Source organism: Rhipicephalus microplus, unplaced genomic scaffold (genome assembly GCF_043290135.1).
Source record: "Rhipicephalus microplus isolate Deutch F79 unplaced genomic scaffold, USDA_Rmic scaffold_32, whole genome shotgun sequence".
Taxonomy (NCBI): domain Eukaryota; kingdom Metazoa; phylum Arthropoda; class Arachnida; order Ixodida; family Ixodidae; genus Rhipicephalus; species Rhipicephalus microplus.
The window spans coordinates 796,851-813,023 of NW_027464605.1; the positions used below are offsets into that span (position 1 = coordinate 796,851).

General features: G+C 46.6%; 1 protein-coding gene across 1 annotated transcript; it reads left to right on the forward strand.

Moving 5' to 3' along the window:
- Nucleotides 1–1,131: 1,131 nt before the first annotated feature.
- On the forward strand, nucleotides 1,132–16,155 carry LOC142786768 (uncharacterized). Its single transcript, XM_075884410.1, has 5 exons — nucleotides 1,132–1,550; nucleotides 3,255–3,474; nucleotides 10,877–10,964; nucleotides 14,728–14,993; nucleotides 16,084–16,155. Exons 1-5 carry the CDS (start codon nucleotides 1,240–1,242, stop codon nucleotides 16,153–16,155), a joined length of 957 nt encoding a protein of 318 aa, XP_075740525.1. The 5' UTR covers nucleotides 1,132–1,239.
- Nucleotides 16,156–16,173: the final 18 nt, after the last annotated feature.

Sequence of the window (16,173 nt, forward strand, 5' to 3'; positions counted from 1 at the left end):
ACATAACATGTCTTTAAAACTGGCTTTCAGAGTGTGTTCTTCGTGCGATAACTCGTGAATATGTAAGGCAAGACTGCATCTCTCTTGGGTGGGCCAGCCGGAGGCTCCGGTTTCCAGTCCGAGGACCCCGACACGGTTTGCAAACAGAAAACAAACACAAGGACGTCGAGGCAGCCGCACTGCCTCAGTTGCCCGCAGTCACCGTGGTACACGCAGCCAAGCTTTCTCTCTTTCTCTCGATTTCTCTGGCAGTCCATAGAGAGTCGGGAAGGGAAGCGGCCACACGTAACCGAAGAAGAGGCAGGACAGCAGAACAACAACAACACGATAACACACTATCACGCACTCCGCCGGCATCGCGGCTAGACCGTGTATGCGCCACGCTTTCTTCGGGAAACCGTTTCTTTCGGCCCCGCTCGGTTTCCGTTCGGAAAATGCCGACTTTCCGAACGTCCGTGAGTCGTTTACGTGAGCTTGCCGTGCCGCGGCTACGGCTGCGTCGTCCCGACGTGATTCGAACGTGGGCGCAGTTGTTTCGTGCTCCGACGCTTGTGTAATACACACGCACGCGCGTCATCGGTGGCTTCTTCGTATTCTGTCCCGTCGCGCGTCGGGACTCGGTCACGGTCACGCTGGCGAACTCTTCCGCGCGTCAGAACAGAACGGTGGAAACCCTCGGAAGTAGTTGAAGAATTATGTATATTGAATCAGACCTTGGGAGAAATGGAATAACCACTGTTTCGAGTCATAGTTCGAGTAGAACAGAACTTGACGAATAAAAGAGAAACACAAATGAAGAGCCGCTTCAAGGTGATCATCATCATCATCATCATCATCATCATCAGCAGCAGCAGCAGCAGCAGCAGCATCCTAACTACGCCCACTTCAGGGCAAAGGTCTCTTCCATGATCCGCCAATCAACCTGGTCTTGTGCTTTCCGTTGCCACGTTATAGCTGCGAACTTTTTAATCTCATCAGCTCACCTAACTTTATGTCTCCTCTTCATGCGTTTGTCTTCTCTGGGAATCCAGTCAGTAACCCTAAATGACCAGCGGTCATCCCGCCCTCGTGCCCGGCCCATGTCCATTTCTTCTTCCTGGTTTCAACTAGGATGTCTTTAACCCCGCGGTTTGTTCCCTGACCCACTCTGCCCTGTTCTTGTCTCTTAAGGTTACACCTATCATTTTCCTTTCCATCGCTGGTAGTCCACACGCATGGCAGACTACCATTCCCAGTACCATGTACTGCCCTGTAGTGCAGTGCGTGGTGCTGCCCAAGAGTGCAGTGCAGGATAGTCTAGCACCGTACATTTTCCAGTACTGCACTACAGCGCAACGCAGGAAAACGAAAAAGGTGGATTCTGGTTCGCCACCAGCTGTACTACCCACTTCTTATCGCAGGCACCGAGGTGACGCTCTTCCCGCTAGGCTGAGGTGTCCAGTGGCTGCGTGGGCTGCGGTGTGGCTCTGCGTTGCGTCGACCTTCCCTCTGGCGGCGGACGCGACAAATGTGGCTGGCCTGGTCTCCCTCTTGCTGCCCAGTTCCGACGGGTACGGCTCACACAGACGCGCTCCCCAGTACGGTGCACAAAATGCGAACAGCTTTACTTCCGGGTCACGTATCAGAATGATACAAATGGGTACTGTGCGTCGGTTCGTTTGGTGAGTGCAGCAGTGCAGTGAGTGCAGTGGAAGATGAAGATGCACTCAATGAGTGCAGCAGAAGATGAAGAGGACGAAGAGAACGCGTGCCGGTTTAGGATGATGAATCTTCTTTCGTCTACGACAGATGAGACTGCGGTCATCATAAACAGTTCCGCCTTTAAAGGAGAGGTGTTCCCGCGAAGTTATTGAAGCATTTTCTATTCAAAGAAGTTTTTAGTAATTATCGCAAAGTCACAATGACGGCGATTAGTCGTTAACTGCACTACAATTTAATGTACTGCACTTAGAACAGTCATTGAATCGTGTATTTATACCTTCATTCCGCTAGTTCACCCTGGGCTCATCCAATCTTCACACGTAGAATGCTGGTATTCGTTGCCGAGTAGGTTTCCTTTTGTGAGCCGCGCGCGCAGGTGCGCTCGATATGACTTGAAACGCGTGGTTGCGCATGGCTTCAACTTGTTTTTATTTCCACAGCTAAATATTATTTTCATATACGGTATCACACCCAAGTGAGAGAAACGTGCAAATATGGTGTAGTGGAAACCATGGGCAATCTCTGAACTCGTGAGGCTACGCGCTCTCGTGTTTCAAGTCAGCGCGACTGAACCTGAACCTTACATGCGCGAAGTGCGGTAAGAAGAAATGGGCCAGTTGTGGCGCTTGCGGTTCATATTACTATAAACACGGCCTGTCTGGAGGCGCGCACTCCCAGAACGGCCGTGCTATAATGTACAGACGGCTACACTGTTAAAGGGAACAATTGTGTGCAGAGCATCTTTGAATTTTGCTTTTGCTACCACTACTATTCAACCACTACTATTCCTATGCGAATATTTGCATAAGAATAGTAGTGGTTGACAGTTTCAACTCATTTTGACAGAACAGTGCCATGCATAAACAATCCTGCCACATCCACTTGCTATTAGAAGGTAAGTAATAAGAAGGGGCGATCGTTCGAGTGTTCCCTATAACAGTGTATGGTACTGTACATCATTACATGTACATACCGTCGATATTTCTGAATATGCGATGCCGCGTGCAGTCACTATGACTTCATTATATAGGCAAGGCAGTGCAAGATCGGCGTTCTATAAGAATTTCTGTAACATTTGCTATTGTGATTCCACAGCAGTGCATAAAGAAGTCCATATAGTGATATGCCGGGTTAGTGGGGGCAACATATTGTGGATTGTATGACTGAATAAAGCAGGAATGGAAGAAATGAACTTGACAGGACAGACGCTCACAAATACAGGACAACGTCTGTCCTGTCAACTTCTTTCACTCTGTTCCTGTTGTTTTCCGCTGATACAACCAACAATATGCTGCAGAACGAAACAACAAAACACTCAAAAAATCACCGCACTTTTTTTAAGCTAAACAAGAGGGGGAAATGCGTGGACATAAATCCTAACAATCGTTGAGTTTCAACGATATGTCACTGAAGTAAACGTTTCTATAAGAGGACTGTACTTTTTTTTTCATCAAGACTTGTGCGAGACGTGATATACTTATGAGCCTCGCGTCATATTCGAGGCTGCATGACGTGTTCAAGTATACGAATTTCATCCCATGCTTGCGGTGCAGAGAGGTCGACGCAGCAGCCTGCCCGGACCTGTACCGGCGCTACAGCCGGAGACACACGCAGTGCGTGCGGCCTCCGAAGTCGTGCCACCCTTTGCACGAAGGCGTCTCTGAGGCTGACCGGCAGCTCATCCTGGACGAGCACAACGCCTTCCGCAACCGCCTCGCCTCGGGAGCCGAGGCCGCCAGCGGGTTACCTGCCGCCGCGAACATGATGTATCTGGTGAGACGAACGCTCGTTGACGCCAGGTCGAACCTCGAATGAACGCCGCCACCCGAATCGACAAAGTTCTCCGTTTATCGAGATACTTTACATTCGCTAGCACGTAGTCGCACAAAGCCCCACTCGTGGAAACCATTGCTGTAACGAAGTCTATTGAATCAACGTCCCGCCCGATGTAACATATATAGTTCTCACTTTTGTTTGTTTCGGTGGGTGGGTGTGAGATAACATGAATTAAATATAGGTCTGATGAATTTTAGGTTTGTAACGAACGTCATAGTTTACTCTTGAAATTTTAGCTCCCATTTTGTCTTAGCAGCTTTAATAATTCCAAGGGTTTGTGGTTCGAAAACTACGATATTATTATGAGGGACGACGTAGTGGATGGCGTCAGAAATTTCGACCCCTTGGGGCTCTTGGAGGTGCACCAAGATCGTAGCACACGATCTTCAGGCATTTTTGCTTCCATCCAAAACGCAGCCGCCAGGTCAGCAGCCGAACACGGCATAGCAGACGAACACGGCAGCTTCAACGTTGTTCTCGACTCAAAAGGCTTTACGAAGGGAAATTAGGAATCAGTCAAAACTGGTATATTCACGGTCACTAATACAGCGATTATAGGGTCCTTAATAATTCAAAATAACAAAAAATTGAAGGTTGACGGTTTGTTCTAAAATTTCGTGCCCAGGTCTCTGTGCACTCATGTAAGTGTAACGTCACGGATTTCAAGAGATATCTTCGTTTTATCCGCGTGACGCGTGATATTTTCATGAGACTTGGCATTTGAAGGCGACTGGCTTATATACCTTATGAGACGCTAAACATGACCATTCGGTGGCGTCGACAACACATGTGAGGTACAAAATCAATCAACCGATAAATCAATCAATCCATCCATCAGTCACGGTCTTTGCCACTTTAGGAATCAGAGGGCATGTGAAGAAAAAACACCTTGTAAGCTTGACTAAGCTTCCTAGCCGATTACAGTTTAGCACCCGCCGCGGTGGTCTGGTGGTTACTGTGCTCGAATGCTTTCCCGAAGGTCGTGGGATCGAATACCTGCTGTGGTGGCTGCAATTACGGTCGAGGCATATGTGCTTGGGGCTCGTGTACTTTGGTATAAGTGCACATTAAAAATATGCAGGTGGTCGGAATTTCCAGAGCCCTCTACTACGACGTCCCTCATAACCATGGGATGGTGAACCCCAACAATTGGCGACTATTAGATGCGAAGCGTCTTACGCTCGAGCTAATTCCGGTGTGCGGCGCGACCGGTCCCTACCGCGCATGCGCGTGCCCTCCTCCTCTCGTAACGCTCATGCAAGCAGCGTCTGCTGGCTTACTCCCCTCTCTCTCATCTAGGCATCCCTAATGGCATGATTTGGCCGCAAAAGAGACACACACAAGAAAAGGAACACTCAAACGACAAGCACAGGCGGCACTTCCAACTAAAGCAGACTAGGTGCAGACCCAGACTTAAGTACGAAAAATATAGACATGCGCAGTCTTCATACAGCCTTACGCTATCCAACAATCAAACAATCTTGTCTCCGAAGCATACAACGTCACCGACGGTTCGCTGATACACCTTTCACCTTTCTTTTTAATGTAATAGGCTTCCATCAGCTCACGCGCAGTTTTGTACCTGCTTCTACCCAGAATCTTAAACTCATTAAAACGTGGTACACACCCACAGGCTTTACAGTGCATAGGCAAATGCGCCAAGCCATCGTTCATTAAATTTAATTCGTGCTCCCTAACTCGTTCATTGATGCAGCGCCCGGTAATCCCGATGTACGAGTTGCCACACGAAAAGGGAATCTCATAAACAACGCCTTTTGCACATCTCCCGTACATCGTGGCGTGTTTTTTGCCGCACCCTTGACGGCTCGCCTCCACCTCCCGAGCAGTTCTCGGGCACAGCTGAGCCAGCTTTATGGGCGCAGAGAAGGCGACAGGTACCCCATACCGGCCTGCTACCTTTTGACGGAATACTGGTGGAAACAAATCATTGGACAATGTTGTAAAATTAACAAGGACAGTAAATCAACGACGAAGTCATCAAATGTGGTAATGTTAGGAAACGTGAGCCTACCGGAGGACTCGGCAACGCTTCTTTCCAAGGGACCCAAGTATTGCATCGATGCCAGTGTTCCTGTGCATGAACTAGCGGCACTTAACAGATATGTGGCTAGTAAAGCCTCAGCAGAGGATAAGGAGAGGTGTCTGTTAGATGGTGTAGATAGCCTGAAAAAATGTGTTTCTGGTACCAGGCAGAGTCATAAAACTGAGGTTATGCGAAAGACAGTAGCGTTGTGTAGGGAAAAGAATATTGTCATATTGGAAGCTGACAAAGAAGGGTGTTTTGTAGTGCTTCCACGAGAAATGTTTAATTTGAAGGCAGCAGAGGCTATAAGAAAGAATTTTGTTCAGATTAAGAAGTCTGAATCAAAGGTTAAGAGTAAGGTTTCCAAGCTATGTAAAGACCTCAAGTTGCAAAAGTTAGCAACAGATATTAGAAAAATGAAAGCTACGGCATTAAACGTATTCTTCAGCGCAAAAACACACAAAGTTGAAGTACCCTTTAGAAGTATAGTGAGTGAACGGGACACATGGCAGCTTTTACTTAGTAAGCACTTACAGAAGGTGCTGAAGTGCGTTAAGATTAAGGACCCCTTCTTCACTAGCAGTTCAAAAGACATAGTGCAGTTCTTGAGAGATAATGAGCACTCGCTCAACAATGGCTTCTCAGTAGATGTGGAAGATCTTTTTTATTCAATTCCACATGATGAACTCTTCTTTGCGGTGAGATCCTGCATAGAAGAAAGTGGCGCCATACCCTTTCAAAATGCGGCTGGTGTAACGATAGACGACTTTTTAACTCTGTTAGAAGCCTACCTACGTAGCACTTTTATATCTTTCGACAAGCAGCTTTTTCTGCAGAAACGCGGCATTTGCATTGGATCCTGTATTGCTCCGTTGCTGTGCAACATATTTTTATCTAGTATTGACCGGTCGCTCGATGAAGCTTTTAATCTGCATAGCGCCTTGAACGTTGCCAAAGTTTTTAGGTATATGGATGACTTTTTAATTCTTTTTAACAGACAAGGCTCCTTGACGCGCTGCGATGACATTTTAAATATTTTTAGGCTTCACGGAAAAGGACTCGTTTTTACACAAGAACTGCCGCAAAGTAACACCCTGCAATTTTTAGATCTCCGCTTAACTTTCCATGACGGGCAAACGTGTTGGCAATATTTTCCTCGCGCCAAGAAAGGTGTAATGCCGTATGACTCTTGCCAATCGAAAATAGTTAAGCGTGGTATAGCTACGCTCTGCCTGGGATCTACTCTCGAGAAATCGTGCACGCACATGACGCAGGCATCATTCGGAAACCAGATCCAGCGTCTTTTAGCTGCGAATTTCCCTGACTCGCTATTGACAGCTGTCTCCGAAGCGCTTTTGCGGAAAGCTAAGGGTGATGGTACTAGAGCTGCCACGGGGGAACAAAGAACCGAAACCGTAAGACCTGCAGTGATTCCTTATGTTCATAAGGTCTCCCACAACCTGAAAAAGGTAGCAGGCCGGTATGGGGTACCTGTCGCCTTCTCTGCGCCCATAAAGCTGGCTCAGCTGTGCCCGAGAACTGCTCGGGAGGTGGAGGCGAGCCGTCAAGGGTGCGGCAAAAAACACGCCACGATGTACGGGAGATGTGCAAAAGGCGTTGTTTATGAGATTCCCTTTTCGTGTGGCAACTCGTACATCGGGATTACCGGGCGCTGCATCAATGAACGAGTTAGGGAGCACGAATTAAATTTAATGAACGATGGCTTGGCGCATTTGCCTATGCACTGTAAAGCCTGTGGGTGTGTACCACGTTTTAATGAGTTTAAGATTCTGGGTAGAAGCAGGTACAAAACTGCGCGTGAGCTGATGGAAGCCTATTACATTAAAAAGAAAGGTGAAAGGTGTATCAGCGAACCGTCGGTGACGTTGTATGCTTCGGAGACAAGATTGTTTGATTGTTGGATAGCGTAAGGCTGTATGAAGACTGCGCATGTCTATATTTTTCGTACTTAAGTCTGGGTCTGCACCTAGTCTGCTTTAGTTGGAAGTGCCGCCTGTGCTTGTCGTTTGAGTGTTCCTTTTCTTGTGTGTGTCTCTTTTGCGGCCAAATCATGCCATTAAGTAAATACCAACTAGGCCAACAATCAGTATTATTAGGCATCCCTACCTGGTGCATTTACAACCCCATTGCGCATGTGCACCCCCTCCTCTACTGCACTCCTCCTTCCCTCACCTCGTAACGCCGATGGAGGCAGTGTCGATTAATGTTCATAAATAATGATTGCTTAATAATTGAACATGTCCCTGTGGCCATGGATGCTTGTGGTAGCTGTAGTAGTTAACGGTGGGAGTGGGACCAAAGAAAGCGGTGTGACAGCCAGAGGAGCATGACTCAGTGATGTTCCATACTACGACGAAGAATCCCTATTCAGAGACATGAAAAATCCTTCTTTCAGGGATTTCCCCCCGCAAATACTGACGATTCCCAGCGTATTTTCCTGCACAACTGTAATAATTTCCACCCCCCAACCACGCACACCTATAATGTGCGTAAGACGCATGGGTGTCACGTACTAGTGACTTTTGAAATCACGAATGGCGCCCTTCCACTGCCGCATAACAAAAGCGTTCCTAAATAACTAATGTACTGTTAGTACACTGCACATTGTGGGCTTCGAATGTAAAACCAATAGTGAGCCAAAAACCGTCCCGCGTGAATATCAGAAACAATGCTTTCGTGGTGCATGCGCCAGAACCGATTACAGCAGATGAAGGTACAATTCAACTGCTAATTATCGGTCGTCATAAAAGAATTTAACCATCTCTGAAATTCCCTGCGATATCACGAATAATCCCATTTCCCCTTTGGATCAAAACTACCGCCGGAAATACCCCGGAAAAGGGGGAATTCCCTGCACGGTACATCACTGGCATGACTGATTGTACGCCAAATTTGGGCTAAGGTTGCTTATTCGCGCATGCTAGAGTTATTGAACGACACTGCCCGATTATAGGGAAAATCAACACGTGTTGTTCCTCTTCGACGGGCACAGTTTTTTGCGTGGGGAGCGTAAGCGGGGAACGTTGAGTTACATCCATGCGAAACAAGCGCGCTGCTGTATGCGTTGCAGAACTATTTTTGGTATGGATGGATACTATAAGCCCGACTGTAGCTTAAAACAAAGGCATACGGGGTCAAGTGGGTATGAAAGCATGAAGGCATAGAGTTTCATACAATAATACCTAGAGGTGAATCTGGCGCTAGTGTCTACGCGGGCTCCTTCAGCGGCGTTTGTACCCCGGCTTCGAATCTGCTTCGGGTGGATTACGCTTTTGAGATTCGCGGCGATTCTTTTCCCGAGTGTAAAGCAAAATGATATGAACTTTAATTTAACTGAAACTTGCTTCATTTACTTGTACGCAAATTTCATTGCAAAAAGGTTTTGTGACCACGCGACAAAAGTGAAACCTGGGCAAATTCAACCATCAGAATTTGCATTGCTCTGCCGTTGCGTTCCAGATATGGCGTCAAGATTTAATAAATTATTTTTTACAACACTTGAAAACAAACATGGTAGTTTTTATCTCGAAAGTATGAATTATCTATTTATGGAAATAACAATACAGTATTTAGTGATGAACACATCGTTTCATCTTCTGCGACGCTATACACCTTTTCACAGGAAAGAAAAAACACCGCCATGATGGGCTGTGCGCGGGAGTACAAAGGCTAGGGGCGCAGCGTTGCCAGTGCATTTTCGAGAGGACGCGCCAATTTGCACAGCCCAAGGAGGGCTATGGCGGCGCCCAGGGAGGCGTTTATGAAAAGGTGAATAGTGCGTCTAGCCAAGTAGTCCCAGTGGTCTGCCCCAACGCACCTGTGGTTTTGTTGTGAAGCCAAATCAGCAGAGCGTGACAGAGCGTCCACTTAGCTTCAGCGTCGGTTTGCAGTTGACTTGAAGTGAGTTTAGGCAAGACGTGCTCGTGAAAAACGAACCCGAAGCAATATCCTGCACTGGCTACATTATGCGAAGTGGCGAGTGAACAACGCTTTGTTTAACCTATCAAATACGACTCGTAAAGCCCCAACGTCACAGCAAATCAGAAGATCTACTGGTCGTCAGCCTCTTAGAACAAAAAAAAAAGCACTGCTTCAGCCTTTTTCACCACACCCTACTACACGCGCTGCACGAAGAACCAAACTGAAACTATAAAAAAACGTGTGTAGACAGTTCACTAGATAACCCTATCCAATCCGAAGCCTGTACTTCCCATAATTCCCATAGAGGTACGCGATCACAGCGCCAGATTCCTTTCTAGGTAATACTGTATGAAACTCTATGCACGAAGGCAAGATGATGTAGAGAGATTATACTGATAGGAACTGATAAGAGCCAATAACATTGAGAAGACTGATATCATAACAATAGTATATGATGATATGTGAGGTTTAACGTCCCAAAACCACCATATGATTATGAGAGACGCCGTAGTGGAGGGCTCCGGAAATTTCGACCACCTGGGGTTCTTTAACGTGCACCCAAATCTGAGCACACGGGCCTACAACATTTCCGCCTCCATCGGAAATGCAGCCGCCGCAGCCGCGACTTGAACCCGCGACCTGCGGGTCAGTAGCCGAGTACCTTAGCCACTAGACCACCGCGGCGGGGCCATAACAATAGTATAACACACGTGGAAGGGAGAGAACAGTCCCAAACGAAATGTTCAGCGCCTTAATGCTTTTACCGCCAAAGTTTTATCATTAATCGATAAGTAATTTACCCTAAGTAATGTTTCATTTTTTGCTTCTCGGCCGAGCAACAATGTGCTTCATTTTTATGGATCTTGAATTTTGTAGAACCTAGCCGACGCCGTCGAAATATGTGACGACCCCGTGAATTTACCCAATCGTGTGTATACGACTGTGAAATGAAGAGATTCAATAATATAAATTTGCAGTACTTACTGTCTTTTGTTCAGTGACTTTTTTATTACAACTCATCCCCCTGCGTAATGTCAATCACCTTAACAATAAGGTGAGAAAAGCTAAATAAATAAATAAATAAATACACGTGTATTGGAGCAGGTGCATCAACTGGTATACTACCAAGTGGTGTATCACCAACTGGTATACCACCAACAGGCACATACCACTTGTTGCATCTACTCCACTACACAATACCCATCCAGAACGTCACCCCTGCAGATTACTGTACGTCTCTGCCTCATTCCGTTATGTGTTTGGTATACTGAGGTAGTTTCGCTATGTTTTGTGTACACTGTGGTAGTTCCTCATAGAAAATTTGCCATGGTATTTTTCATACGTGTCTTCTAGGAGTGGAACGACGAGTTGGCGACCGTGGCACAGAAGTTGGCCAGCATGTGCGCCATCAAGCCGGACTGTGCGGACTGCAGACGCGTCGGTGAGCTGTTCATAGAAGACTACTGTCACTTATAAAATATAGTGATGGTCGTGACTGCCACGGCATTTCAACGCGGTACCGTTAAAGAGCTTCCCTTCGCAGAAATGCCAGCGTAGGCGTCGGCAACAGTGTTCGCGTCGTTGATTATGAGCGAGAAATTACCATTTTGTCCATGACTGAAAAATTGAGAGAAACAAATAAATAAAAAAACTGTGGTCCGAGTAAAGATTGAAGCTAGGCTGTCTGTTTATAGCAAGCAGGTATTAATCACAGAGCCACGCTACTGTCGGTAACTGACCAAAAAAGAAAAAAAAAACACTGGATGTCACGTAGCGGAACAAATCTTTTTAACGCACGTAATATATAGCATGACAGAAGCGTCGAATCGCGCCAGGAGTCAAAACACATGAATTCCACAATGAGTGGGTGTCCAGTCCATTACAAAGCGCTCAAATGGATGTTCGTGTGTTGGCTTATGGACGCACATAGGGTCATTCGCTTATTCGCAAAAGGTACAATTATGGCGCAGTGGTCACTGAACAGTTGTACTTGCAGTAGACGTTCTAACATAGCTTGAAACGACTATTGTTACGCGCACAGTCGTTCGTTTCCTTACGTCATGGTTGGAAAACAAATAACCGAAGCCAGGCTAGCGACCGAGAAAGCAATACGCGCGGGGCTGCATTGCGCTATCGCGTTCTTTTCTTCAACGTGAAGCTCTAGCGTCCTCCAAGCGTTTTAAACATTAAACGCAACAACGAAAGCACACGGGACCCGGAAAGACACAACACGAAGCGGTTGTGCTTCGTTTGCTATTGCGGTTACCTCTGGTAATTATCAATTACCAACAGGCTTACAGCCACACTCTTTCGTGCTATTAGTTACCGTTGTCGGCCACCTTTGAGTGACTTTCGACCTAAAGCTTTAGTGTTGTTGTTTTGGCACTGACACGAGGCGACGCGGTTATTTAAATTAGGCATCCAAGTACTCGAGCGAGAACATACGGGCACTCAAACAAGAACATCCGTATACATCGTTGCGAGAACGAAACGAAGCATCCAGACAGTTTACTAAATAGCTTTTCACACATTAAAGCGTTCCTCGCCAGGTTCGGGCATTGCAAACCAACGAGCACGCCATGTAGCTTGGTAGGGGGCGGTCGTTTATACACAATGCTTGACACAACGTCTGACACTTGTGGCGCGATAAGGTTCAAAATTCAAAGCAGAAGTCCAGGCGATTTCTATCACTCTCTCTTTAGAAAGACACGCTTGGAGAAGAAGCAGCTGCGTGACGAAACGAGCCCACATGTATACGTAATATACACCCCTCGTGATGTCATTGAACGCTACCCGTGACGGTTGCGGATGCTGACTGAGACGAAGGGACGCAGTGTCCACTTTCTCAGTGAAGCTCGCCTCATGCAAGCATGACGACAGCATGGGGCTTGAGATGTTGCTTTGCAAGGCCAGTTGTTGGAACATATTGTAAAAGTGTGAACAGAAAAATAGCAGGTGCAGACAGGAATTGACAGGCCAGACTTTCATCTTGTCTCTCTTATCACTGTATAGCTGTGTAAAATATGGTTGGCGCAAACGTGAAAGAAGGCGAAAGAAGAGACACGGAAAAGCACACCATGTCGCTTTTCCGGGTCTCTTCTTTCGTCGTCTTTCAAGTTTGCGCCAACGGTGTTTTACACAGCTACACACCAACTAGCCCGACAGCATACGTTACTGTAAAGCTGTTTTTCCTCCAATACTTTTTACAAGATGACTTGTTATTGCTCCTAACTTGACCAACAACCAATTGTTTTGAAATTTTCTGCTTCTAACAGCTTCATATCGATGACGACTCGCAGTTTAGATTATGCAATCATTATTCGCAGGGATGCTGGGGGAGAAAGCCTTTAACAATTTTTTTTAATCGAGAACACGTGCGCAAGTGTTTCCAATTTGCTAGCTGCAAAATCGGCGCTTAGGGTGAAGAAGCTATTCAAGCAGTAAAATTACTTTAGGACACCATCTCTTCGATTTCATTTTTATGGAAGTGTTTGCTATTTTCTACGACTTAAGTTGAGGAAAATCTCTGACACTGACCGAATTTCGCGGGCGAAGGTGCTAGAAATGGCGGCAAAACTGCACATGAATAATTTTGTACTGAGCGTGAAATGTTATGTCCATTTATTAACGCGATAGCATTAAAGAACTTGTTTCGCCGAAATTCCAGTGTCGGTGTCCATGTCGGCACCGTTGGTCGCGAGCGCAAATTTAGCGTTGTCAGTCAGCAAAAATTCTAGATTCGCAAATACACACACACAAAAAAATAATTTCTGTTCGAGTGGGAATCGAAACCAGGACTTACGCGTGGCGAGACGGCGTTCTACCTCAGAGCCATGCACGTACTTGAAGCTGCTCTGAAAAGAAAAGAAAAGAAAAGATGCGTACGAACGTCACTTAATGATGCTAAGTGCCCCTAACACATGTAATCATCTCGTAAGAACAGCGCAGCCACGTCTTAATCGCTCTACGAGTGGTTGGTTTAAAGACCCATCAATTACAAATCACACAAGTGCAATTTTTTATCATAATCAGAAACGCCATCAAAAGAGAGTGCAGCTGCGCAGGTTCACGTGTCACCACATGGAAGTTGCACACTTCGCGAAATCGGAAAAAAACAAAACAATGGCGTAGTGTGAACTTCGCCAGTGTACTTGCACTATAGGATCGTGTGAAATGGCCAACCTTACGTGCACAGACATTCCTTCTTTAGAGCACGGCTGAGATGGGTTTAGATTAAATGTTTAACGATTTAGAGTACGCACTGCCCTAATATAGGATAACAGGAAGCTATCCCAGTTGGAAAAGGACGTTACTAAAAATATAGTAGGGACGAACATTCCATTGAGACCGAGTGTTTAGAAAAAAAAAATGCGTAGTGACTTAAAGTACATCGTACTCTACACTAAGAGAGCGCAGGAAGCTATCCCGTAATTAGTCTGTCCCATGAGAGTTTAGTATGTATAGGGTTCTGCGTGTTTAGAAAAAAAGTGCTAAACGATTTAGAGTACGTGTTACTCTACTAAGGGAGAGCTGTGTGTTTAGAAGAAGTGGTTCACGATTCGGAGTACTCGGTACTCTACTATGGGTTGTGTGTTTAGAAAAAAATGTTTAACAATTTCGAGTACTTTGTACTCAACTATGGGAGAGCACTGAGCCGTCCCGCTGAATGGGTTGTGGGGGGGGGGGGGGGGCAGAAAAAGTGGCTAACGATTTAAAGTACAGGGTACTCTGCGATTGGAGAGCTTAAAGCCGTCCCGTGGGCCTCAATGCTGTGTGCTCAGAAAAAGTGGTTAACGATTTTGTGTACTTGGTACTCTACTATGGGTGTCCACCGAAAAGCAAAGCCAGCCATAATAACTGAGACGGGGATGCGAACATGACCCACTTATGAAGGCGAAGCTCAAGCGTACTCCAAGTTATTGTTTCCTGCTTACTCTATAGCATGTTATTGCGTAACGAACACAAGTACTCCGCTCTTCTGCATTACAAGTTGTTGTCATATTGGCAGCTAAGGCGTTCTTTTTATTTTTTTACGCAAACTGATAGCCTTTATTTATGCCACCTAAATCTTTCCGTAAATATCAGAGAAAAAAAAATCAAAGAAGACAATTTGACCAATTTTTATGCATTCGAAAAAAAGATATCCAGCAATCTTACAACTGCATTTTATTGTTCAACCACTCGCATTCCTATTCAATCACCAGAGAGTTTCATGGTGGGCCAAAATATCTGCAACTACAAGATTCGCACCCAGACGGCCCCGCCGATCTACTGGCGATCGACCATCGCCTACTGGTACAACGGCGTCAAGCAGTTTCCTCCGGCCGCCATCTCGCCCTACGTCTACCGCCAGTACTACGGCACATTCAGCCAGGCACGTCACCTGCTTATTAATGCGCCAATAACGTGCCATCTTATCTGCGACAACGTATACAATGGCTTTATTAGTTTTAAAGTGCCTTTTGAAACAGTATTGTATGCAGTTGGAACAAAGTGGACATTGTGTTCTTTAAGCTAACATTCCTATCTTATCACGATACGCTGGTAATTTTGTTATTCGAGCCCACTATAGACCAGATTTTGAGACGTTTCTAGGTTTAAGATATTTTGCTTCAGCAACTGCAGTGACCAAGAAATATAAAACTAATGTTGAATTCCAATGGCGGAGTCGGAGCAAGTTTTTCTGCTCCTTTAAGAGCAAGTGTGTTCCAATGACAGAGTGGGAGCGAGAGTCAAAAGTTCCATTGAGAGAGCCGGAGGGGATTCAGAGCGGGAGTCCCTCCGTGGAGCAGAAAAAACTGCTCCACCGAAATCGGTGGAGTGGACCGGAACTCAGCGTGACGCATTTCCTTTAACACGTTTGCCTGCTTGGGGGGCGGCTGGCGCGGCGCGAGTTGTGTTTATAATGGCGGATGGCTCGGCTACCTCGGCAAAGCGTGCGGCAATGCTTCTGCTACTCGATAGCGACAGCAGACGTCGTGGACAATAGCTGTTGCACGCTTGGCGTGATATCCATTCCACACAGGTGAATAGCGCTGAACAAGCAAACGAACGATGCGGCGATGCTGGTAAACCACGTGGGAAACAGACAGCGGAAAAGACCACGCGCAAGGTATCCTGGGTAACGCGGCAGCTTCCGCCTTGCTCCAGCAGGGCGGGTTGTGTTCCGATGGCGGATTTGGAGGATTTGCTCGACGCCAGAGTCGAGTGCTCGCTCGCGAAGTCGGTCGGCTGCACCGACTCCGCCATTGGAATTCAACATATAAGTGTCTTCCTGTCGTATGATTACCCGCCTTGATGGTGTCGTGGTCATTGTGCTCAACTGCTGACCCGCAGATCGCGGGATCAAATCCCTGCCACGGCGGCCACATTTTCGCTGGAGGCGAAAATGCTTGCGGCCTGTTTGCTTAGATTTAGGAGTACGTTAAAGAACCCCAGGTGGTCGAAATTTGCGCAGTCCTTCATTACGGTGTCTCTCATAATCATATGGTGGTTTTAAAAAGCCTTCAACGCCCCATGCTCACGTCCGTCCTTTTGTCTGTGCCCTGGCACGGTGCCAGATGGCTGTCGGGGAGCGCCAACGGACGCCGGTCACGTCGGACTCTAGCAGCACTCGCGCTTCACCTGCGTAGAGTTGCTGTGCCCTGCGC

What these genes read in the sequence shown, in the direction of transcription:
- LOC142786768 (XM_075884410.1), top strand. Translation starts at nt 1,240, where the DNA reads ATGTACTGCCCTGTAGTGCAGTGCGTGGTGCTGCCCAAGAGTGCAGTG. An exon ending in TTGCTGCCCAGTTCCGACGG is followed by an intron (nt 1,551 to 3,254) that starts GTACGGCTCACA and finishes CTTGCGGTGCAG; the next exon opens with AGAGGTCGACGCAGCAGCCT. An exon ending in TGCGGACTGCAGACGCGTCG is followed by an intron (nt 10,965 to 14,727) that starts GTGAGCTGTTCA and finishes TTCAATCACCAG; the next exon opens with AGAGTTTCATGGTGGGCCAA.